Source organism: Marmota monax, unplaced genomic scaffold (assembly GCF_021218885.2).
Source record: "Marmota monax isolate L192 unplaced genomic scaffold, Marmota_monax_Labrador192_F-V1.1 WCK01_AAM20220418_F8-fsc00019, whole genome shotgun sequence".
Classification (NCBI taxonomy): domain Eukaryota; kingdom Metazoa; phylum Chordata; class Mammalia; order Rodentia; family Sciuridae; genus Marmota; species Marmota monax.
This window is the reverse complement of record NW_026695242.1, coordinates 6,747,801-6,772,924: the sequence shown is the minus strand read 5'-3', so window position 1 is coordinate 6,772,924 and position 25,124 is coordinate 6,747,801. Positions and strand designations below refer to the sequence as shown.

The 25,124-nt window shown below is 41.1% G+C and overlaps 1 protein-coding gene and 1 long non-coding RNA gene across 2 annotated transcripts; one reads left to right on the top strand and one right to left on the bottom strand.

The window, feature by feature from the left end:
• The first annotated feature begins 4,958 nt into the window (after window positions 1-4,958).
• On the top strand, window positions 4,959-14,478 carry Anapc16 (anaphase promoting complex subunit 16). The gene is made up of 3 exons (XM_046419585.2): window positions 4,959-5,100; window positions 11,173-11,247; window positions 13,224-14,478. The coding sequence occupies exons 1-3, from the start codon at window positions 4,959-4,961 to the stop codon at window positions 13,337-13,339; spliced, it is 333 nt and encodes a 110-aa protein (XP_046275541.1). The 3' UTR covers window positions 13,340-14,478.
• Window positions 5,010-24,518, bottom strand: LOC131424037 (uncharacterized). The gene is made up of 3 exons (XR_009226416.1): window positions 24,324-24,518; window positions 11,811-11,892; window positions 5,010-5,141 (listed from the first exon to the last, which is right to left on the bottom strand). It is a non-coding gene; the product is annotated as an uncharacterized LOC131424037 (long non-coding RNA).
• Between the last annotated feature and the right edge of the window lie 606 nt (window positions 24,519-25,124).

Sequence of the window (25,124 nt, the reverse complement as noted above, 5' to 3'; positions counted from 1 at the left end):
TAGTCTTACTTAAAAGTGAATGTTTAATCATGCTGTACTGTGTCTCCCAAAATGTCATTGCTTTCCTATGAGGATTTATACTGCTAGTAGCCCCAGCTTCCGGGATAGGGCCAAGTCCCAGGATACTTCGTCATCAAAATTTATTCAGCAAAGTCTTACAGAACACCCTTTGTGGGCCTGGCAGCATAATGGAAGATAGAGTAAATATATCTGCACAAAAAGGAAAAAAAAAAAAAAGAAAACATAATGGGCCAGCTTTCATGACACCAAGCTTCTGTGCCCCCTGCATAATGTTTGCTGAACTTCTGGCCCTTGTTCTGTAATTTGTAAATCATTACTGTAATTTATAAATCATTCATCCAGAAAACGCAATGATAGAGATTCTGTACCTGGTCTTGAGGTTAAAAAGACAGTAGTTTACCTCGTTTCCAAATCACAGACTTCTTCCTAAGATCATGAATCTTAAAATGAAAAGACTGGGGGTGTAACTCAATAGTGAAGTATGTCATATGCATAATAGAAGACATTGTTCCTCTTTCTGATCTAGCTGTGTCTATATCAGATGGAGAGAAATAAAACTTTTCCCATAAATATGTTGGTACATAATATACAGTATGAACAACTGGTAACTAAATAGGGAAAAAAAATGATCCAGGAGTAGAAACCCAGCAGCTCTGGAGTCTGAGGCAGGAGAATTGAGACTACAAAGACAGTCTCAGCAACTTAACAAGGCCCTAAGAAATTTAGCAAGACCCTGTCTCTAAATAAAATATAAGAAAGGATGGGATGTAGCTTATTGGTTGAGTGCCCCTGGGTTCAATCCCCAGTATCAAAAAAAAAAAAAAAAAAAAAGATTCAAGAGCAAATATCTATTAATAATTTTTGATAGCTAATATTTATTTGTTTACTAAGCCTGAAACCATTCCAGTTGCTTTACATATTATTAATTTCAACATCTCTATACCATTATTTTTCCACACTACTACTGAAACAACTGAGAAATTAAAAAAAAAAAAATTAAGTGATTTGTTCAGAGTCATGCAAGTACTTAGCAAAACCAAGACATGAGATTGGGATGTAACTCAGTGAGAAAGTGCTTGCCTAGCATGCATGAAGCCCTGAGTTCAATCCCGAGTACTACAAAAGAGAAAAAAAGACAGAGTGGCATCATGGTCAATTTTTAACCACTATGCTAAGTTTGCTTTCCACATGAAACATGATATATTAAAAAGCTGTTGCTTCAAAAATGTTACAGCAGATAAGCTGCAATGTCTCTGTGCTTCATTGTATCAGCTATAAAAAGAGGAAATTGGATTAGATGACCTTTAAGGAATCTGTGTTTCCTGTGAAATATTTAATTCATTCCCCAAATGTTTACTTAAATGAGCAACCACTTATTAGGCCACACATTATGCTTGATTCAGACAGATTAGTTAATGCCTGCCCTTAGAGAGCAGTTATAATCCAGGGTTTATTGTTAGTTTAACTTCCATTTATGACTTGCTGATGGCCTTCAAAACAACCTACGAACTGAGGATGTAACCCAGTGGTAGAAAATATGTTTAGAATATGCAGGTCTGTAAGTTCATCCCCAGCACCAAAAACAAAATTTTACTTAGGACTGGGGATGCATGTCAGTGGTAGAACACTTGCCTAGTATGCATGGGGTCCTGCAATCTCCAGCACGCACCAAGAGCTCTCTCTCTCACACACACACACAAACTATATCTTTAGAACTAGAAATTGCTTAGGTGTATCTTTCCACCTCAGCAGAAAACTGCTTATTTAAAGTTAGCCTTGTGCTAATTCTATGCCTCATTTTTCAACCCTGACACTCTTGTGTATGAAATGATAGGAGTTCTAAGAAACTGAAATAAAAAAGGATAAAGAGGAAGTCCCTTTGATTATATTCAGTTTAGAAGTCACACTGTGTCTAGCTTTTGAAGCTGGCCTCACTCTGGCAGTTGCTTAGGTGCTCTGCTGAGCAGCTGATCTCAAAATATAAAGTATAAAGATTTTCAACTGAACAGCATTTATCAGGGGAGGAGAAAGATTTACAATTTTAAATCTTAGGTGAGATATATAAACAGTTCACAGTGGGTTCTACTCTGAACAGATAGGAAACAAAGCTAAGCTACTCTCCAAAAGGTGTCTAAGTTGTCTTTATGCTTTATTTGAATCCCTCCAGGAATCCATTTAGACATTTGGACTGGTCCATTACTGCTTAAGTTCTTTTCAAAACGCATTTAAAAACATTAAGCTATATTTTGACCCATTATGGTCCAAAGGATTGGATATGTATCTAACTTGGAAAGTTGTTGGCTTTATGGATGTGAATGTGAAAAATTATCAAAGCACAGAAAAAAAATTAAAAGTAATCTAGTAACAATATTAAAAGTAAAAAATCATTAATCAGTTTACATTTTAATAGGCTGACGGTCTAATTATAGCAGTAGCCTTACTATTCTCATATTCTCCTGCAGCATGAATCAGTATTATAGACATATACTTAGAAACTAAGCTCTGCTTCTCTGACAGCCTTAAATCATCATCATAAAATTAAGGAAAATGCCAATATATCAGATATAGAGTATATTGTATTGCTTACTAGGAAGCTGGATGTTTTATACAGATTGGATTTATATCAACATAGCATTCTCTGATTTTTTTTCTATTGTAAGTGCTGAGGTTTGAACCCAAGAGCTTCAAGCTTTCTAAACATGCACTTGACCACTGAGCTACAATCCCATTCTTTTTATAACTAGTAAGAAAAAAAGTCAATGGAAAAATATTCAACTAAAATTCTCCCCCCCACCCCCACATACTTCGGCTTGAACTCAGGGCCTATACATGTTAGACAAGCAGTCTTATTACTGATCTGTTACTGAGCTGCCTCCCCCTGGCTTTCAAATTCTCTCTGACCATTGCATAGGAAAATTCATGTTTTAAATCTTTTTTGAGTCTTTTTTTTTTTTTTTTTAATTGGGGTAAAGTTCACATTAACCATGCCATGCACTGTGGTGCATTCCTGTAATCCTAGCTACTCTGGAGGTCGCATTAAGAAGATTGCAAGTTCAAGACCAGCCTGGGCAACTTAGCAAGAGCCTGTCACAAAATAAATCTTAAAAAGGGTTAAGGATGTAACTCAGTGGTAGATACTTGCCTAGCATGTGTAAAGCCCTGGGTTCAATCCCAACTACTCAAAAAAAAAAAAAAAAAAAATTTGGGCTGGGGTTGTGGCTCATCGGGATGTAAGATATTGTGTCCAACTGTAACTAAAAAATTAACATTTAAAAAGAAAGTCCACCAATAGCCGAGTTGTTTATGAATTTTTGTTGTTTTTTTGTTTTCTTTTGTTGTTTGTTTTTATTTTTGAGCTAGGATTCCCCCCGCATTATTTTAATTTTGTTATTAATCTTCTTTTTTTTTTCCCTTTTTTTGAAATAAGGTCTTGTTACATAAGGTCTTCCAGGCTGGCCTGAAACTCTCAATTCCCTAGTCTCAGAGTAGCTGGGACTACAGGCACATACCACCACACCTGGCTAAAATCATTTTTTAATTAAATACTAGAACGCCACTAGCCTGTGGCTATGTTGAAATTTTAGTTAACATTGAATGAAATTGAAAATATAATTTTCAGCTACGCTAATTTATAGCCACAACATGAGGCTAGTGGCTATTACACAGAACAGTGCAGCAGTAGAACATTAGAACATTTCCATTACAGCAGAAATTTCTATTAGCATGGTGCTAGATCTTTTTTAGAAAGTATATACTTTAAGGTCAATCACCAGTACCACAAAATAAATAAATAGAAAGAATACACTTTAGAATCTTTGTTAAAATGGCACAAGCTTCTGTGCAAAGAATTCTTGTTTTGAATATTTGTTGTTTTTATATTCTAGTTGTCGATGGACCTTTATTTTTATTTATTTATATGTGGTGCTGAGAATCGAACCCAGTAAGTGCTCTACCATTGAGCCACAACCCCCGCCCTCATTTTGAACATTTTTAGGAAGCCATGTATTCAGTACAAAGTACCCCATTTACATTTGGACGGAGGGGGAGTGGAAGCTGGGGATTGAACTCAGGACTTCACACATGCCCAGAGAGTACTTTAGTCACCCCCAACCCGTTTTATTTTATTTTGAGACATGGTCTTGCCAGGTTGCCCATGCTGGCCTTGAACTTGGGATCAGCCTTCTGACTAGCTAGGATCACAGGTGTGTGTCACCACACCTGGCTTCATTTGAATTTTCTGATGAGACATAGGATTAAAATGCACAGCTGCTATGGTCATAAGGGCCAGGATTTCCAGGATCATTTTCTGAGCTATTTTGTTCCAGTTTTGGGACGCCACCAAGTGATAAATTCAGGTATTACATTTGGATTAAAAGATTTTTTTTTTTTTTTTTAATTTTGATGAAAGTGCCAATGTGTATTTCCTAACCAATTTCCCTTCCCTGGGAACAGAACACAGTGTTATTCTGGAATCTTATTTGGAAAATTTTATGAGTGAATTTCTTGGTGTGGCTTGGTCAGGATGTATCCAAGACAAACTGTCCTATGGAAGATGATTATTTTAACCTCATAATTTATTTGCTCAGTCACATTTTTGCCTTGGCACTGCCATACTACCCCTTCTTAATTTATAAATTACCTTCAGTCAATCTCAAATGACATAAACAGTTTGCTAATGATAGAAAGTAATTGTTTTAGTAGACAGACTATTCTTAAGCATATTTTTACTTCAAAACCTGCATGACATTTTGGTCTGAGGTTTCAATAAAAGGTTGTTGGAAGTAAAGAGGATAGAAGAAAAGGAGAGCTAATTCTTTACAAAATTATATGCTGGTCCTTGTGGCAGTTAGAGTGAAATGTTGTCAGTCTCACATCCATAAACTTGCCAATTGCTGTTTTTCTTTCTCTTCAGTGAAGTGAAAATTCTACTAGAGGAAATGGCAGCCTCTTCATCCTCCTCTTCAGCTGGTGGGGTCAGTGGAAGTTCTGTTACTGCATCAGGTTTCAGTGTCTCAGACCTTGCCCCACCACGGAAAACCCTTTTCACCTACCCCAAAGGAGCTGGAGAGGTGTTAGAAGGTGATCTCATGCTGCTTTTTGCTGAATAACTGGATTCAGACCTGCAATGAATATTAATTGGAAAGAAGCTATTAAGTGACTTAGAAATGAATTTGCCCTGATTTCAGCTCCACATTTCATCTCTTGTCCACATCCCAAAGTAATATCTTCCAACACAAATCTTGTTTCAGAATCAGAATTTGATGCTGAAAAGGACTTTGGAAAGCAGGGAGGTCATCTAGAGTTCTTTAGGTCCAAAACCATTAAATGATTTGGTCCTGTTAGAGGCAGAGTCAGCAGGGAAGCCAGGAATTCTCAATCTCTGGCTCCAGTTTGCTTTATCTTGGCCCCTGTCCTCTTCCCTATTGTTAGTAAGTTAGGTATACTTTTTTTTTCCTAGTGTAATTGATCTACAGATAGATTAGCCATACCAGAGAGGTTCTGAGACAAAATAAAAACTGATAACACTACTCTTAGGTGAAGATGGCTTCCCTGTCCCACTGCAGGACACTTCAGTGTAGTTTTTCTACAACCAGAGACAGATTTTCGTGCAGTCATCCTCCATCTTATTCAGCTCACATTTGCAAACTGGCTTGTCAAGATAAGGACACAGTGAGCATGAATCAGCATGGGTAACTGGAATTCTTGAGATTTCTGTCACTTTAGGATCAAGACTAATAATTCTTCATAGGGAATTTAAAATTCACCCATGGAGCTTATTTAAAATGCACTTTGCTAGGCCAACTTTAGAGATTCAGAATTAGTTTAGCATATTTTTGACCAACATTTAGAGCCTTTCCTTGAAGGTAATCTTCTCACCATATTTTTAGAAACATTGGCAAAGAACCTACTAAGGACTCAAAATCTACTTGAGTCAAGCAATTTGGTGCTTAATTATATGTTGATCTTTTTTGCTCTAAATCTTGCATATTTATATAAATGTATTTTAAGTTAACCTTGGAATGTCTCTGAAACAAACTATAGTCAGGAGCCAGTTTGAAGGGGGTTCTTTATTCTTTTATATCAGAAGAGATAAAAAGCAAAGTTTTGGATTAAACCAGGCCAAACACTATAGCTGATTCTTTGTTTTTTTATGGTGCTGGGGAAGAGGCTTTGCACATGCCAGGAAGGCACTCTACTGCTGAGCTACATCCCTAGCAAGTCAGAGCAAACAGAAGAATCATTTATGACAGGAAAATATGGAAGACTCCAGGAGCATTAGGCTATCTAGACTTGTTGAGGTTCTGATCAGTAGTGAAATAAGTGACCTGACCAGGCCATGCGTATGGTGAGGTGTGTGTGTACTTAGGCTCTTGCCTTTTCATCATCTTCATTTGTGTTATGTTAGGACCTGAGCACCTGTAATCCTTGCTACTCAGGGGCTGAAGCAGGAGGATCACAAGTTCAAGGTCAGCCTGAACAACTTAGCAAGACTCCATCTCAAATGAAATAGGAAGAGCTGGGGATGTGACTAAGTGGTAGAGGGCTGGCTTAGCATATGCAAGGCCCTGGATTTAATCCTCAGTACCACCACAAAAAGAAATACTTAATGTAGTATCACCAGTCTGGAGGCAGAAAATAATTGGGGCCTGAGATGTGGTATTCAGGGAATTTCTCACAAAACAAAAAGTTGAAGGCTCTTAAGTTGCTTAATCAGTTTTATAACAGTAGAAGATAAATCAGTGCTTAAAAATAGCACTCTTAAGATCATCTTAAAGTCATTTAAATTCTACCTACAAGAGGAATTTTAATACAGGAGATAGCTCCATAGTTTCAAAGCTATCAGCATGCACCAGATTATGTAGAAACATTAAAGAAGAAAAGCTGCTGAGCTTAGTCTGAATGTTATTTTAACAAGTTATAGATCTATCCATTCTTACTGCTTTGTAGAGGAATATGTTGGGTTTTGTTTTCTTTCTTTGTATGTTTGTTTGTTTGTTTGTTTGTTTTGGATTAAGGGGATTGAACTCAGAGGCTTGACCAGTGAGCGGCTACATCCCCAGCACTTTTGTTTTGTACTTCGAAGACACGGAGGGTCTCACTAAGTTGTTTGGGACCTCACTTAGTTACTGAGGCTGGCCTCAAACTTGCAATCCTATTTCAGCCTCCTGAGTTGCTGGAATTATAGGTATGTGCCACCATGCCCAGCTTGTGTTGGGTTCTTTTAATTTAGTCTAAACTCACAATGCAGTTGTGGTTCTTCTTAGCTTTTACATTACACCACTAATCTTAAAGCTGTTTACATTTTAAAACAGACTTAAATATCAGAACCAGGCACAGTGGTGCATGCTTGTAATCCCATTGCCTGGGAAGGCTGAGGCAAGAAGATCACAAGTCAAAACCAGCCCCAGCAACTTAGCAAGGCCCTAAGCAACTTAACAAACCTGTCTCAAAAAGTTTTTAAAAGGGTTGGGGATATTGCTCAGTGGTTAAGCACCCCTGGGTTCAATTCCTGGTACAAAAAAATCAAAAAACCAAAGGGCAATCCCTAAACTATCTGGGCCAATTCAAGCATAGTAAATTAAAGAGTACATTCATCCCTCAGAATCCACAGGAGATTTGTTCAAGGACCACTGGCACCCCACTCCCACGACCACAACACACCTCCTCCCTACCTCCCACTTAATACACCCCACCACTGTGGATTCTAAAATAGCAGATACTTGAGTCTCTTACATAAAATGTAAGCTATGTACATATAACATTTGTACATCTTCCAGTATAGTACTTCTAAGTGTGGACTGGTTAGCATGTTAGATTTTGAAGCATTTCTATCATGTTTATAGATGATATTATTTTGCAGTTAATCTAACATTCATGCAGGAAACCATTCTTCTTAAAATTGTAGAAAAATAAAATAGTAAAGATTGCCTGTAGAGAGTAAGGAACAAAAGTAGTTAGGAGATGAGGTCAGATGCTGTTTATAATTTTTTAAAAATATTTTTTAGTTGTCAATGGATCCTTTATTTTATTTTATTTTATTTATTTATTTATATGCGGTGCCGAGGCTCAAACCCAGGGCCTCAGGCATGCCAAGCAAGCGCTCTACCACTGAGCCATAACTCCAGCCCACTGTTCACAATCTTAAGTTCAGTTTGCCATTTCATTCCCCCAAGTCTATAATAATAAATTCAAATAACCTGTAGTTAACCTTGAAAATTAACTTTTTTGGGAGCATCAGCTCTCTGATAACATACACCCTGCATGAACAGGATGGCTAATATTATCCTAACCCAGTTATTAGTGAACAAATTAAAGACTGCCTTCCGGTCCAGAAGTGGCTGTATTTTAGTGACTTTATTGGCCACTGAAATATAAACTACCTAGCATTGTCTAATCTCCTTCTGGTGAGGTAATATTCTTTTAAATGAATTTGTTAGCATCATATTTATTGGAATTAGTGATATAGTATTAGACTTGGGTAATTTACAGAACTTCTCACTATTTATAACCTCTGCTTGTCCATGAAGAGAAAAGCAGATGTATTTGCTACTTGGTGTTTTACAAAGGATTTGATTACAGTTTCTAAATGGAAGACAGATTGCCCCAGGCTGACTCCTCTCTGGAGAAATTCCAAGCTTTAGATTGGTACAGATAGCACATTTAATGGGATATGGCTAAGAAGCAGTGGACTTTGGTTAATATAGAGCTGCAGATCAACAAAAGTGTATTTCATAGGCATGTAATATGGCAGAGTGATATGTAAGTACCATTTTGAAAGATAAGCTTATATCTTTTTGCTTTGAAATTTATTACCAAGGAAAATATGCAAATGTTATAACATAAGCATTTTATCCTAATAACATCCATGATTAAATACAAGTGGGAGGTAGCACTTCCAGGAGCTTCTATACACATGCTGGCTTGATTCTTACACCTGGTAATTCCCACTACCTTGTGAGAGACCCTAAAGTTCAAGATCAAATCACCTGGGAAATAAGCTCTACTTTCTTTGCTCTTTTTAAAATAAAACTTGAACCCGGGTGTACTGGTAACTGGTACATACCTGTAATCCCAGTGACTTGGGAAGCTGAGGCTGGAGGACTGCAAGTTCCTAAGCCAGCCTGTGCAATTTAGCAAGACCCTGTCTCGAAATTTTAAAAGTGCTATGGCTAGGGATATAGCTTGGTGTAGAGCACCCCTGGTTCAATCTCCAATACCACTGGGGGGGGGGGGGTGGCACAGAAGAAAAAGAAAATATTAATTATTTTTAAAAAAACAAATTGCAGGGCTGGGGCTAGAGCTCCACAGAAGGGCACTTGCCTAGCATGTATGAGGCACTGGGTTCAATCCTCAGCACCACATAAAAATAGACAAAGGCATTCTGTCCATCTACAACTACAAAAAAAAAAAAAAAATTTTAAAGGAGAGAGAATCTTTTTTGTAGATGGATACAACACAATGCCTTTATTTTTTTTTTATGTGGTGCTGAGAATCGAACCCAGGTCCCGCCCATGCTAGGCGAGTGCTCTACCACTGAGCCACAATCCCAGCCCCTACAAAATAAAATTTTAAAAACAAATTGCATCATTGATATCAAATGTTCACAACAGTTCCTCTTCCCATAGTGGAATTCGTAGTTAGGCACTGTATGTGCCGCCAAGTGCTCTTATCTTCAGGAGAAGAAGAAAAAAAATCAACTCAGTGATGTCGTCAGCATGCCTAGATCTTTAAACTGGATAGTCCAGGGCAGGAGTGTAGCTCTGTGGTAGAACATCTGCTTAGTAAGCATGAATCCCCAGCACCAAAAAATAAGGATAAATAAATAAATAAGGATATTCATCATAATATTAAATTAAAATGAAAAAAAAATTGCTCGGTTTAATTTAGGCAATGTACTCACAAATGATTTACATTCAGCCAGAGACGTGCAGAGGGAGGGGAAGGAATTGTATCCTATATATTAAACAATATGTGAATTTGCAGAATGTAACTCTGAAGATAGTGTACATCCTAAGAATTATACTCTCATTTCTTTCTTTTTTTTGGCATCAGTTTGAAAATAGCATTGGAAGAAAGCCCTCCTAGTTGTGTGTTCATGCTATATGGAGACAATATCTGTAGTTTTTCTCCTTGATACCATGACTTCTGCAAAGGTTTGCCTGTGTGATACTCAGCATAAGGCTAGAATATGTTCGTCCTCTCTCCTTGTCACTTAATACCTGACCTGCACAACCAGTTCGTGATTGATGGGTGAATGGTTGACATCTAGTAGTGCTGGCAAGTACTGCTGCATTGAAAAAGACAGCAGTGCCCTCTCTTTCCAATTTTTTTACAATTTTTGCAAGAAGATATATACCCCAAGTGGTGTCCACTGCCCTTTAAAAAATCTACTTTTCCTACGTGAAATATATATCTTTGGGGATATGTTTTGCTGTAGCAGCCTTTGCCACAAGGAATATCATGAACTACCAATGTTTCCCAATCATCTTCCAAGTACTGTGGTGACCAAGTTAGCCACCTCCTCATTGGCAGTTCTTGGCAGCAGTACAGTTCTAGGTTCTGAACTTGCACCACACTCTTATCGTCATCCAAATTACAGTGTTCTTGTTCAGTTGGAAAATCAAGGTTACAATTTGTGTTTACAGAATGAAAATTCCCAGCAGTGTTTTGATGTAATTTGATATATTAAAAATCAACAAAGATTTTTCCCTCCGCTTTTGTTTTTTAGAATGAAAATGTTTTGGAGTTTGGGTGAAACTTTGTATTTTGATAGCACAGGTGCCACACGGCCAAATGTGTCAGCTGCAGTGTTTGCCTGGTGTACAGAAGAGAACATTAAGAAACTTTCAGGTTGGGAGGAGGGAAATGTCGACTAGGACATCACACTGAGGTTTCTTGTTTTTGTTTTTTTAAATACTATTTTTAAACTCTTAAACAAGTAGAGGGACTATTTTAGCATCCTAGGTATAGAAGAAGTAGCTTTTATAACAGAGCATGTTAGTTCTAAATGAAACACAAATCCTCTTTGTTAACCCTGAAAACTAGACCTCGAATGTAAAAGCAGAGAAAAGAATGTACAGGTTTACTTGGTTCATCAAAAGCCATAAAACCCTTAGAGCAGACTAAAACCATTTCCTCTTTTATTTGTAGATGGCTCTGAGAGATTCCTTTGTGAATCTGTTTTCAGTTATCAAGTGGCATCCACGCTCAAACAGGTGAAACATGGTAAGCACGTGAGTATCATGTATTTGACTGTGAGAATAAATTTACGGAGGGTGAGGGAGGCAGATTCTTAAAAGTCAGTATGCTGTAACAAAACTCCCAAACTCAGAAAAAATTATTTAAGTGGACTTTCTAAATGAAAGAACATTTCAAGGTCTTAGTTGTCAGACAGAATGTCCCATTGAAACTTGAAGTTGAAGTCAGAGGGGTTGGTTCTCTAGGGAAGTCAGTGCTTCCTGCTGCTCTTGTGTTGCCTTTCCCTTTCCTTTCTGAAACCTTTTACTGTTGTCCTCCACGGTTACCCTCTTCAACTTCAAGCATTTATGTGTACCTCATGGTCTACCTGGACTCTGATACCCGTATAGTATGATTTCTGCCCCGTCATGCCTCACTAAGCCTTCATTATACATCAAGGACTGTTCCCCCACCAGACCATTTCTCCATGGAAAGCATTACATAGGGGAGAAAGCCATAGTTGTCCCTCCCTCCAGAACTGAATCACTATGGCATAGAGGATGAGTACCTTTTTTTTTTTTTAAAGAATAGAGCAAGGCAGAGCACTGTACCTGTATTCCCAGCTATTTAGGAGGCGAAGGCAAAAGGATCAGAAGTTTCAGGCCAGCCTTGGCAAAACTTAGCAGACCCTGGCTGAAATTTAAAAAATAAAAAGAACTGAGATGTAATTGAGTATTAAAGCATACCCAGGTGCAATCCCTAGTTCCACAAAAAAAAAAAAAAGAAAAGAAAAAACAGGGTTAGGGATATAGTTCAGTGGCAGAGCACTCACCTAGCATGAATGAGGTCTTGGGTTCAATCCCTAGCACCACAAAACAGCAAAGAACAGGGCACAGCTGAGCATAGTGGCACTTGCCGATAATCCCAGCTCCTTGAGAAACTGAGACAGGAGGATCACAGGATTGAAGCCAGCCTCAGCAACTTAGCATGAACCTTACTCAAAAAAGTAAAAGCAAAAAGGTCTGGGGAGGGCTAGGGTTATGGCTCAATGGTAGCGTGCTCGCCTAGCATGCATGAGACACTGGGTTCAATCCTCAGCACCACATAAAAACAAAATAATGTGTCCTCCTAAAATTAAAGATACATGAATAAATAAATATTTTGAAAAAAAAAAAAAAAAAGTCTGGGGATAATATATGTATAGCTCAATGGTAAAAACACCCCTAGGTTCTTCCCCAGTACTGCAAAACAAGAGCACATACTGAAAATGTGATGATTGGTTTTGAGGGGATTTTTTTTGTTTTGTTTTGTTTTTCATAGTACTAGGGCTAGAACTCAGGACCTGGCACTGGCACTGGCACAGGCACAAGGACATGTTAGGCCAGCACTCTACCACTGAGCTCTATCTCCAGGCCTGTGACAATTGTATTGAAAAATAACTTTTAACATTATTTAAAAAAAAAAAAAACTTTTTAGAATAAGTAACTTGGTCACTGAGGCTGCTTATGGTGTGGAATGAAGAAGCGAGGTGAGAGTGTATGATCCTTAGCATAACATCTACAAGAAGAAAAAAATGCCACTGAGCTACATCCCCAGCCCTATTTTGTATTTTTTTTATTTAGAGACAGGGTCTCACTGAGTTGCTTGGTTTTTTTTTCTATTTTTTAAGATTAAAGTTTTCTTGGTGGTACACCCTTTAATCCTAGCCACTTGGGAGGCGGAGGCATGATCATCACAAGTTTGAGTCCAGCCTCAGCAACTTATTGAGAGCCTGCCTCAGAATTTAAAAAAATAAACAAAAGAACCTGGGGATGGATCTCAGTGGTAAACCACCCCTGGGTTCAATCCCCAGTACCAAAAAGAAAAGTTTTCTGATCAACATAAAGAGACCCCATTACTACTGAAACATTGAGGGGGAAAATCCAACTAGAAATTATTTTTAAACCAGTCATCATGTTGGTGATTAGTGACAGTGTCATGGAAAGTGCACTGTTGTATAGTAATATTTCCTTCACTCTTTACAGATCAGCAAGTTGCTCGGATGGAAAAACTGGCTGGTTTAGTAGAAGAGCTGGAGGCTGATGAGTGGCGGTTCAAACCCATCGAGCAGCTGCTGGGGTTCACACCCTCTTCAGGTTGATGTTGCAGTGATGTGCTGGAGGAGCACAGCCAGAGCAGAGCCACAGAGACAACTTATGCAGCCGCTCAGATTCACAGCTGTATCACCAAACTGCTAATTCCCATCCATACTTGGTTTCCCTGTATCTATCCATGGCCAACAAATACTTAAATATGTGATCTTGCAGGGAAAACGTTTATTTGTTTAAAAAAGTATTGGGAATCGGATTAAGACAATCAGTTTCAGAGAACCAGAAGGTTTAGGTTTAAAAGATATTTATAAAATTTTCACAAGCCAAGTAGGATATGTGCCAGAATTAGCCAACTACATGGCATGCGTTCTGTCTGTCATATAGTGCCTGGAAATTTTCACCAGTGAAGTTCAAGGTGAGGATCTATAGTTAGACCTTTCTGACCTAAACATTTCTTTTCACAGATGAATGTGATTTCAACTCAGGACCTATCCATATAAGGAATTTTTAATTTTTTTTTCTTTTTCCTATTTTAGACATCTGAGTAGATAGATCCTACTTCTTTGTAACCCTTTCTAGACATACTGGCAAAAACAAAAAAAAATTGTGTTTTTTGAATATTGCAACACTTGTAAAAAATAAAACAGTGAGCAAAATCCTTTTAGACACAGAAATCCTCCATTCAGCTCATTGGTAGATTCAAGCAATTCTGTAGCAAATCCTTTGAAAGAGCTCCAGATTGGTGTTTTATCCTTTCAAAGTCTAAGGGATTTGGGATAGGGAAAAGAGGTCAAATTACTTTTTACAAGAATCTAAAAACCATTTCTCCTAAGCAAATGGTAGATTTGCTTTGCTTCAGAGATATTTGTCTTTGCAGAAGGGTCTGAATTTATCTTATCAGTATCTGAGTAGGTTTTTGTACCATGATAGAGGAAAACCTGGAAGGCTAAGAAGTGGAGTTTTGTTTTGTTTTGTTTTTTTGTTCTAACATGAAGAATGATTGGGAATGTTTTTTGGGTTTTTTAGGATCCCAGTGTCTACACTGCACAATTAAGGGAATCATTTATTATTACAATGTATACATATTTTGCCTTAGCATTTGCTTTTCTCCTCATTAACAACTTAGACCTGATCTTCTTAGAGTTGCTTAATTATAAATAAATATAATCCCAAGAGCAATTAACCTTAATCTCAGGAGTTCAAAATTTTGTTTAATACATGCTACCTGATGGGGAGGTGGTGACTTCATTCAGTTGGTAAAGTCTAAGCCCAGTGAAGATGAAGACCTACTCATGGTCACATAACTCAGGCAGAAGAAATACAGGAACCTGGGATAAATCAGAGTTGCTTGATAGTTCCGCTCACTAATCTTGACTCTAAAGCAAATCAGAGAACCACAAGGAGCAGTCCACAAGCTCTCCTTTTTACCTTACTCAACCAAAACAAGACACATGTATAAAACCAGTTGTTTCCCTGCAGTACTCTTAGCACCAGTCATCTTGCTGATAACTAGGGACAAACTAAAAACTAACTTGCACTGTAATAAACCTTTAAATCACAACTTCATTGACAACTGGGAAGTAATCACTATTTCTATTTCTTATTTCATTTGTGTAGCTATGCCAGACAGACTCTGCATCATCCAATCTTTATACTTTGGTATTTGAACTTTTTTTTTTTTTTTTTTTTTTTTTTTTTTTTGGTACTAAGGATTAAACCCAGGGGTGTTTTAACACTGAGCTACATCCCAAGCCTTTTTTTTTTTGAGACAGAATCTCACTAAGTTGCTTGGGGTCTGACTAAGTTTCGAATCAACTTGTGATCCTCCTGCCTCAGCCCACAGGTTGCTGGGATTACAGGCATGTGCCACCAAACCCAGCAGTATTTTGAGTTTTTTACAGAATGTCTCCTAAGATGGATATTTCTTTGTATGACCTTAACAATTAAGGAGATCTACAGGGCGCAGTGGAACACGCCTGTAATCCTAGCAGCTCAGGAGGCCTAGGCAGGAGGATGGCAAGTTCAAAGCCAGCCTCAGCAACTTAGCAAGACCCTGTTCTCAAAATATAAAGAGTGATTTGACTTGGGGATTTGCCTCAGTGGTTAAATACCCCTGGCTTCAATCCCTGGTCCAAAAAAGAGATGGAGATCTTAAAGTTGAACTGAAATGCTTTCAATGTTCACCTGGATCATTCAGGTCCTTCGCGAGTCCCGCCAAGAACAAGACCCTCACTATTTTTTGAATACGGTACCTCCCTCTGTGTACCTTCTCTTGATCTTTATGTCCCATCACCCACAACTCTATGATGCTTTGAACTCAAAGATGGGCCATGTGGCTCATCTGTTGTCTTCTGTGCACTTAGATGCCAGTCACTCAGACAATAATTATAATCCTTTCAGTAATGCTTCAAGCTATCTAGTACCCCCTCATATAGAAGAGGAACTTCAAGTTCAGAATAAGGCTGCACAGCCAAAGTTGGCCACGTCCAGATGTGGACTCAAGTATGCCAAACTGTGAAGCTGAGATTCTTTGAGAAGCATCATGCTGTATCACTGAACCCAACTCAGAACATTTGTACAAAGAAAAATTCTAAAACCTTATTCATTGGTAAAATGAATGAACTACCTGGAGAAAATAAGCCTTGTCACTACCCTCCCTTCTTCCTTCCAGTGCTTGATGAGAAGGGCTCTCAAGCGTGATGGAGCAGACAAGAATTAGCTTTCCACATATCCACATGTTACTTTCCACATAACCTCTTAAGGTTCAGTGGGGGGGGGGGGGAATATTGTTAGGTGCTGGGGAGGCTGTTCTCCTAGGGATACCTGAGTGAGCAAGACAGGGCAAGAGGTCAGATGGTGGCCAGCAACAAGGACTGCACAGCCAGCCAGCCTTGGGAGGCTGATGGTAACAGTGCCTTCTGTGCATAGAACAGTTGGCAGTTCCAGAGCATTTTCACATATGTTGTCTGGAGTCTCACATCAATCCTGTAACAAATGAGGCAAGTATCTTAATAGTTGAAATCTGCACCGAGAAGATATCAATATAGTATTACAGCTAATAAGCAAAGGAGCTGTGTCTTTTGAATCATCTACCCTCTGTTTCATCATATACTTGAAGATCTGAAGTCAGAGTTTGCTGTTGATAAGGAATTGTTCATGTCACTCTGACATAATTCCATGTAACTATTGTCTCATAGTAGTGAGACACAAATAGTAAACTTACTGACTCATTTACTTTTCTATTATATAGTCAAAAATTGAAAATTTAATTATCACATGTAATTATCCAGTGTCAACATTAAGGTTCAAGAGTTCTGTAGAGGGCAGGTTTGTTCAATAAAGGGTCTCACCATGTTGTCCAGACTGGCTCTGAACTGGGCTTAAGTGATCCTCCTGCCTCAGCCTCCAAGTAGCTGGGACTACAGGTGTGTGCCACGGCACCCACCTAAAAATTCAGTAGTGCCATCCCACACCTGACATTAACCTGGAATGATGGTCATCTGGAACTATAAGTCAGGCTGAGGACCCAAGGCTTTCTCTTGAATCCTCTGTTCCTAATTAGTGTACCAGATACTGAAGTGGTAGAGACTCGGGACCTTCAGGCTGAAGACCTTTACCTCTGTAAAGGAAAGGAAATAGGACCAGGAGATCCCTATCACCCAGAAGGGAGGAACCTGAGTGACCTGCCCTTTCCTGCAAATCTGAGAGATACTGTGCTTTGTCCTTTACCAATGCACCTACCTTTGCCTAAAATATCTTGCCAAGCCTCCTTGTAACTGTCTGCAGTTCTAACCAAAACAAAACCTTTCATTCCACAAAAGAGACAAAAGTATTAAATGACAGATACTTGGGGAGAGTTAAATCTTTGGTTGCAGGCAAACATAAACGATGCCAAACCTTTTTCTGTTTTCCCAAAGTTGAGTTTGGGAGGGAGATATCACCAAGGGAGAAGGGGGAGGGAGACTGGAGCCTGCTATTTTACCATTAGCCCTTCCATGCATAAGTTTGTATCTGATCAAAGTGGGGTCTCAGAACATTTAAGCTGGGAGAGATTATCTGGTTCACCCCCTTGCTTACAGACAGGAAGTTGCAACCTGATCCAGTTCATTCACTGCCAGATCCCAGTACCTGGAACAGTATCTGGCACATAGTAGGTATATAACAGGGTTTTTTAAAAAAATATTTATCTTTTAGTTTTTAGGTGGACACAATATTTTCATGTGGTGCTGAGAATCAAATCCAGTGCCCCATGCATGTAGGCAAGCGCTCTACCACTGAGCCACAACCCTAGCTCTATAAAAGCATTTTTGTTTGTTTTTCAGTGCTAGGGATAGAACCTAGGGCCCCATGCATGCTGGAGGAGTACTCTACTGTGCTGACTTCTACCCCCAGCCTTATAATAGGTATTTGTTAAAGAAGTAATAGATGACATATGAGCATTTACCCTATTTTTTAAACTACCATTTCCAGTACAAAATCCATAATGGAGTATTGCCTGAGGCAATTCAGATAATTAGTGGGCAGAGGGAAGACCATAACCCAGGGGCAGCCTTCTGTAATGCTACTACTACACTGACAGGTGGAAGCTGTGGGACGAATGGAGACTGTTCCAGAGCAGCCATGCTTCACATGACCGTCATGTGATGAGCCAAGGCAGAGGATGCTGTGGCTCCCTGCCCTCATGGGTTCCTGCACATAGGCCTGGGGTTAGTGCCATGTGTCAGCATCCACAAGCTAGTCTCCACCTCTCAGATGCTTTAATTTCTCCAGTCTGTCAAGTTTCCCTGGGAGGACTTGTTTTCCCAAATTAACCTATTTCCTTATTATAAGCTGTCTAGAGCAGGTAATGTAACAACATGCAATTTATTACCCCAAGAAAGAGAGGGGAGTGTAACTTTTCAGATGTCTTTTACTTTCTTTCTTTTTTTTTTTTAAGTTACAGATGGACAGCATGCCTTTATTTTATTTTTATGCGGTGCTAAGAATCGAACCCAGTGCCTCACACATGCACATGCCAGGCAAGCGCCCCACCACTGAGCTACAGCTCCAGTCCCTGTCTTTTACTCTTTTAGCAGATATTATTGAGCACTTACTATGTGTCTAGCATATGCCAGATGCTGAGAATATGATATAAAACAAGACCCAAGCCAGGTGTGGTAGCACATCCCTATAATTCCAGTGACTCACAAAGTTGAGACAGGAGGATCACAAGTTCCAGGTCAGCCTGGGTAACTTAGCAAGATCCTGTCTCAAAATTAAAAATAGAGAGGCTGAGAATGTGGCTCAGTGGTAGAGACTTTACCTGGCATGCATTAGGCCCTGGCCAGCACCTCAAATAAATAAATAGATGATAGATAGAAAGATAAATGATAGATAAAAAGAGCTGGGGAGATAGCTCAGTGGTAGAGCACTCCTGGGTTCAATCCCCATTACCAAAAAAAAAAAAAAGACATGTTTACATAAACACTAAGAAAAAAAGGTAATTTTAAGTATAAAAACTTTTCTGATCAGGGGAAGCATGAGATGCTATGAAATCCCATAGCAAGGGCAACTAATCCAGTTCAGCAAGAGATCAGAGAAGGCTTTCTAAAAGGAGCATGGTTTGACAGGGACCTGAAGAAAAATCAGGAGTGGGAGGCAAGGATGTCCTAGGTGCAGGAAATGGGGCGAAGTGTGCAGAGGCCCAGGGTGAGCAGAATTGTGCAGAGGCTGGGGGTGAGCAGAGGGCACTGTACTTTCGTAAGGCTGCAGGTGCTTTGTCATGGTGGATTCACACTGTGTAAGGGCAAGAGATGAGACCAAGACTAGGACTTGACGCACTTTGCTAAGGAATTTGAACTTCACCAGAGGATAGTGGGGAGCCACCAAAGGGCTTGAGGTAAGGGAATGCCAATCCGGTTACACTTCAGAAAACTGAGTTGGAGGGAATGGCAGATGACTGGTCTCTTGGACGCTGGCATAGAAATACAGGGAGGGATGACCCAGCCATAAAAAAAGATGTGGAGACAAGAGGACGGATTTGATTTGAGAATTACTCAAAAGTGTCCTACACAGGACTTGGTGGCTGATGGAACTTGGAGAACTCAGAACACCCAGGTTTCTTGTGATAGGAACTGAGGGTCTCGTCATGCCATTCACTAAGGTTAGGGTCCAGAGAGAGGAGCAGGTGGAGGAGGTGTCCCGTAGTCAGCTCTATGGTCTATAGTATAGGAGAGTGGATGGGGCTGAAGTTAGACTCGGGACTCACCAGCCCAGAGGTGTTTATCCAACCAAATGTAGGGTGTGGATGGAATTGCCCAGAGGGAAAGCCCGGGAAGTGAGAAAAGAATTGCAGTAAGGAGGGATTCCCCAGGAATGCTGATACACAAGGGAAGGCAGAGAAGCAGGATTCCGAAAATCAACAGGCAAAAAGTCCCAGAGAGAGAGCAAGGAATGTGGCATCACAGAAACCAGAGGGAAAATTTTCAAGAAAGCTGCCAACAGTAGTATCTGGTGCACCCAAGCAATTCAGTGAGAAGAGACGGAGAAGGCCTCTGGATTTTACCAGGAAGGCTGTGTGACCTTACCTTAAGCTCAGCCACCTCAGGGGTCATGGGTGGGAGAATGAGTGGAAGGTGGAAATATGGGACCAACCTAGAACACCTTCAAGACCTTAATAGGAAAAGGTGGCAAAAATGAGGGGCCAGACAGCCCAGAGTCCAGAGGGAGAGGTCAGAGAGAAACGGGGACGACTGAGGGTAAGGTCACTGGGCAAATGGGAGGAGAGGGTGCAGACCCTGGTTGGAGTGAAGGAGAAGAAAGGAATAACGCTGACGGGAGTGCGAGTGTAGGGAGGCGGCAGGAAGTCAAGGGAGTCCCATCTGATGGCTTCTGTTTTCTCTGCGAAGGAGGTGGCAAGCTGTTCTGCCTGTGGTGAGAGGCAGGAGTTGTCCGGGGTCAGAAGGACCACCAAGCACATTGAGCGCCTGGTGCGCTCAGAATCCATGAATTGCAGTAGCATAATCTTTGGGGCAGCCCACCAGCAGCCTGGCAATGGGAATGGAAAAACTAAACAGTTGGTGGTTAAGGTTTTGCATGGTAATGGCAAGGGCATAAGCAAATTGTTGGTCTAGGCGAGAGAGGGAGAGAAGTGAAAACGAGAGAGGTTGCCAGAAAGAAATATACAGGGAGACAGAAATGAAAATGTCGGGGGCTGGAGACTAGTTCAGTGTAGAGTGCTCACCTAGCATGCTCGAGGCCCTGGGTCCCACCCCCCCCCCCCCAGCACTCCCAAAACAAAAAGATAAGGCCGCAGTTCCCAGACCTGACCATGTCTCATGATTAAGCCAAATAACAATACAAACTCCCCAGCCTCATTCTGGGGTCCAATAAGTGAATGGGAGGGATGACATCAAGTGTGACTCTCAGGTAGTCGAATTTTTCTTTCTTTTTTTATTTTTTTCTTTTTTTGTGGGGCCTACCAGGGATTGAACTCCATGGCCCTTGACCACTCAACCACATTCCCCTATTTTGTGTTTTATTTAGAGACAAGGTTTCACTGAGTTGCTTAGAGCCTCGCTTTTGCTGAAGCTGGCTTTGAACACAGGATCCTCCTGCCTCAGCCTCCTGAGCTGCTGAGCAGGCACGTACAAACTGCGCCCGGCTTTTTCTTACTTTTATTTATTTTTTTGTTTTTGTTTTTTGTAGTTGGATATGGACAGCATGCCTTTATTTTATTTGTTTAACTTTATGTGCTGCTAAGGATTGAACCCAGTGCCTCACAGTGCTAGGCAAGCGCTTTGCCACTGAGCTACAGCCCCAGCCCACATAGTTGAATTTTGAAGCCACTTGGACTAATGGAAAAAATAGACAAGTAAACAGAAACAGGAAACACACACAATGTGATAATCATGGCCCTGGTCGACTCAGGTGGCTGTGGAAGCCACGAGGGCTTGAAGGCAGGAATGCTGGAGAGAGGACAAGGACAATTTTCTGGAGAAGGTGAGCCTGGCTTGAATGTGATGAGGGAATGGGAGCTAGCCAAGCAGAGAGGGGAACTGTTCCAAGCACAGGGAACAGCATGTGCAAAGTCAGGGCCACATCTGTGGAACTCCAAGTCATTTGGTGTGGCTGGAATGCCGGGTGTAAACAGGGGAGTGGTGAGCTGTCTCAGGAGAAGGAAGCAAGAAGCACATTGTTCTGAGTCTTGTTCACTGTGCTCCACTTTCCAACAGAAGAGCACTTCTCTGAAACAGCCAGGGGATGCCTAAGAAAGAAGCCAAGAACCCACAATAAATCACTTGGAAAGCAGGCTCCTCCAGCCCCAGGGATTGGACCACAGATGGGATCTGCGCAGACCTCTAGGTGGGGAACAGGATTTTTGCTCTGTCTGGAAACTAAGCATTCACAGTTCTGTAGTTACTTGTTGACTTTTAGGAAAAGGCAGACATCCTAAGCTCAGAGAGAATTATTGAAGGAAACTCCCTTCTGGGCTCTGAGCCAAAAACCAGGATAAGAGGCAGCCTGGAGTGATCAAATTTAAAACATATACACATCTTTGAGAGATGTTTTTCCCCCAGATGGTTTCTCCTCCTTCCTTCCCTGGGCCCTGAAAGCCTGCAGTCTGCTCCAAGCCCTTTCTCAGAAATCTCTGGGCACATTTTAAAGATAAACCATACAGACATTTCATTTGTTTAGCAAACCAAAAGGTCATGCTTGGGGGCCGCTCAAGTCTCCCAATCCCCACTTAACTCTCTGCAGAGTTTCCAAAACAGAGTCAATCTGAAATATTCTACAAAATCAGCGCGACTAAGCTCTCAAACCCACATGGATGAGAATATAACCTAGGACTTGACCATCCCAGACCAGAGTCATTGCCCAGAGAGGACTTGAGGTTCATCCTGTGGCCCCACTTCAGTGCCCTAGGCTAGAGAATGCTTCCCCAAGACTCCCGATAACGAAAAGGAAAGCAGACCCTCTGGCCAGCCTCGGAGTCCAGCTCTAGTACAGGACCCTATGGCCTCCAGGGACCCGTGGACCCGGATCAGAACACAGGACACTGTCCCCAGACCATCTCTCCACACAGAGGGAGGTTCATCCTGGAAGCTAGAACAGAAGCTGGAAGGGAGGGTGGAGGAGCAAGGGGGCAGTGCCTTGCAGTCAGAGAGTCAAGCCCCTGACACCTGCAGTGGTCAAGACTGATTCAGGACCTTGCCAGCCAGTTCTCAGCAGGCAAATGGGAAACCTGAGGCTTAGCCCCAGAGGTTTCTAGAGCCTGCGGACCAGCTCACACAGGCAAAGAATGTCTTACTCCAGGACAGAGAAACAGTCTTCCACCCGGAGTTCTTCTGTCTCTTTCTAGACCTGCTGGCTCTGTGGCTCCATTAAAAAGAACTGCAAATTGGTGCAACCACTCTGGAAAGCAGTATGGAGATTCCTCAGAAAACTTAGAATGGAATCACTATTTGACCCAGCTATCCCACTCCTTGGTTTATACCCAAAGGACTTAAAATCAGCACACTACAGCGACACAGCCACATCAATATTTATAGCAGCTCAATTCACAATATCTAAGCTATGGTGCCCTTCAACAGATGAACGGGTAAAGAAAATGTGCTATATATACAAAATGGAATATTACTCAGCCAGTAAGAAGAATGGCTATGACATTTGCCAGTAAATGGATGGATGTGGAGACTATCATGCCAAGTAAAATGAGCCAGTCCCCCAAAAACAAAGGTCAAATATTTTCTGATAGGTGGAAGCTAACCCACAATAAGGAAGTGAAAGGGGAAGAATAGAAATGCAGTAGATTAGACGATGGGGGTTGGAGGGAAAGGATGGAGGATAAGCAAGGAACATATATGAAAACAACACAGCGAACCCCACCTCCATGGACATGCATAAGAACGGGACTCTAACTAGAATAAGGTCTATTCCGTGCTTACATAATTACACCAAAATGGATTCTGCTATCATACACAACTAAAAAGAACCAATAAACAAATAAATAATTTTTAAAAAAAAAGAACTGGGCCAGTCATGGTGGTGCACATCTGCAATTACAGTGACTTCGAGGTTGAGGCAGGAGAATCAGAAGTTTAAGACCATCCTGGACTACTTAGGGGCACCCTGTCTTAAGATTTAAAAAGAGGTGAGGATGTAGATCAGTGGTAGAGCACCCCGGGGTTCAAACCCCAATACCTCCAAAAATAATTATAAAAGATTTGGGCTCCAGGAAGATGCCAACTGAATACTTTCAGGGCTTTGGTTTGTTTTCGGGTTTTTTTATGATTGTTTTACTCCGTATTGAGGATGGAACCCAGGCACTCTACGCTGAGCAACATCTCTAGTCCTTTTTCTACTTTACTTAGAGACAGGGTCTCACTAAGTAGCTGAGGCTGACCCGGGCTTGCAGTCCTCCTGCCGCAGCCTTCCATGTCACTGGGATTACAGGTGTGCGCCACCATGCCCATGCCCTACAAGGCTTTCAGATTTGAAAGCTGCTGTGGGGTGGCAAAGTCTTCAATAATGAAGCAGGAGTGAGGAGGAGGACTGGGCTGGGGACCCACACATCTCATTTTGGTACACAGGGTCTCAGGGTAGGTACAAGTGGTTCCCAGTGGCTGAGAACATTCATCACGGTTAGCAAGGGGCCATATGTGGGCATTGTGCCAAGCACTTCCCACACATGATGTCATTTACTCACTGGGAAGAGATAATAGAAAGGCCATGTGGATGGCAGGGAGCCACCAAGGTATGGCTGGGAGGGCCAGAAAGAACCTACAGCCTAAGAGCTGGGAACAGTGGTGCACACCTATAACCCCCGTGACTCCGAAGGTGAAGCAGGAGGAGCACAAACTCAAGGCCAGCCTCAGCAATTTAGTGAGGCCCCAAGCAACTTAGTGGGATCCTGTCTCAAAACAAAAAATAAAAAAGGGCTGGGGATGTGGCTCCGTGGTTAAGCATCCCTGGGTTCAACCCCCCATACCAAAAAATAAAAATAATAATAATAATATCACAGACTATGTGACCGAAACAACAGGAACTTCTTACCTCCCAGTTCAGAAGGTTGGGAGTCTGTGACCAAGAAAGAGGTCCACAGGTTGCTCCCTTATGAAGGCCATGAGGAAAGGATCTGCCCCAGGCCTCCCTCCTTGGCTTATAGACGCCATCTTCTACCAATGTCCCTTTACATAGTCTTCCCTCTGTACATGTCTCTGGGCAAATTTTGCCTTTTTATTCAGAGACAAAGTCCTTTTGGATTAGGATCAGAGCCTACCCTACTGACCTCATTGATGACCACTGTCAAGACCTATCTCCAGCCAAGCACAGTAGCACACACTGTAATCCCAGCAGCTCAGGAAGCTGAGGCAGGAGGACCGTGAGTTCAAAGCCAGCCTCAGCAACTTAGCAAGGCCCTAAACAACTCAGTGAGACCCTGTCTCTCAATAAAAATATGAAAAAGGGCTAAGGATGTGGTTCAGTGGTTAAGCACCCCTAAGGTTAATCCCAGGTACCAAAAAACAAACAAACAAAAAAGACCTATCTCCAAATGAGCTCACACTATGTAGTACCAGGATTAGGACTTGAACATATAAATTTTGAGGGGGACACAATTCAACACAGAAGCGATAACCCAACGCTCCTTAAATGAGGGTATTGAAGTCTCAAGTTGGGAAGTGAGTTGCATTGGTCATACAGCAAGTTGAAAAATCTAAGACTGGGGCTGGGGTCGTGGCTCAGCGCTAGAGCACTTGCCTCACGCGTGCGAGACCCTGGGTTCAATCCTCAGCACCACATAAAAATAAACAAGTGAAATAAAGGTGTTGTGTCCAACTACAACTAAAAAATAAA

Excerpts from the sequence above, each read along its gene's own strand:
- Anapc16 (XM_046419585.2), top strand. The coding sequence starts at position 4,959 with ATGGCAGCCTCTTCATCCTCCTCTTCAGCTGGTGGGGTCAGTGGAAGT. Across the intron at positions 5,101-11,172 it reads AGCTGGAGAGGTGTTAGAAG|ATGGCTCTGAGAGATTCCTT; the intron begins GTGATCTCATGC and ends TTTTATTTGTAG. Across the intron at positions 11,248-13,223 it reads GCTCAAACAGGTGAAACATG|ATCAGCAAGTTGCTCGGATG; the intron begins GTAAGCACGTGA and ends CACTCTTTACAG.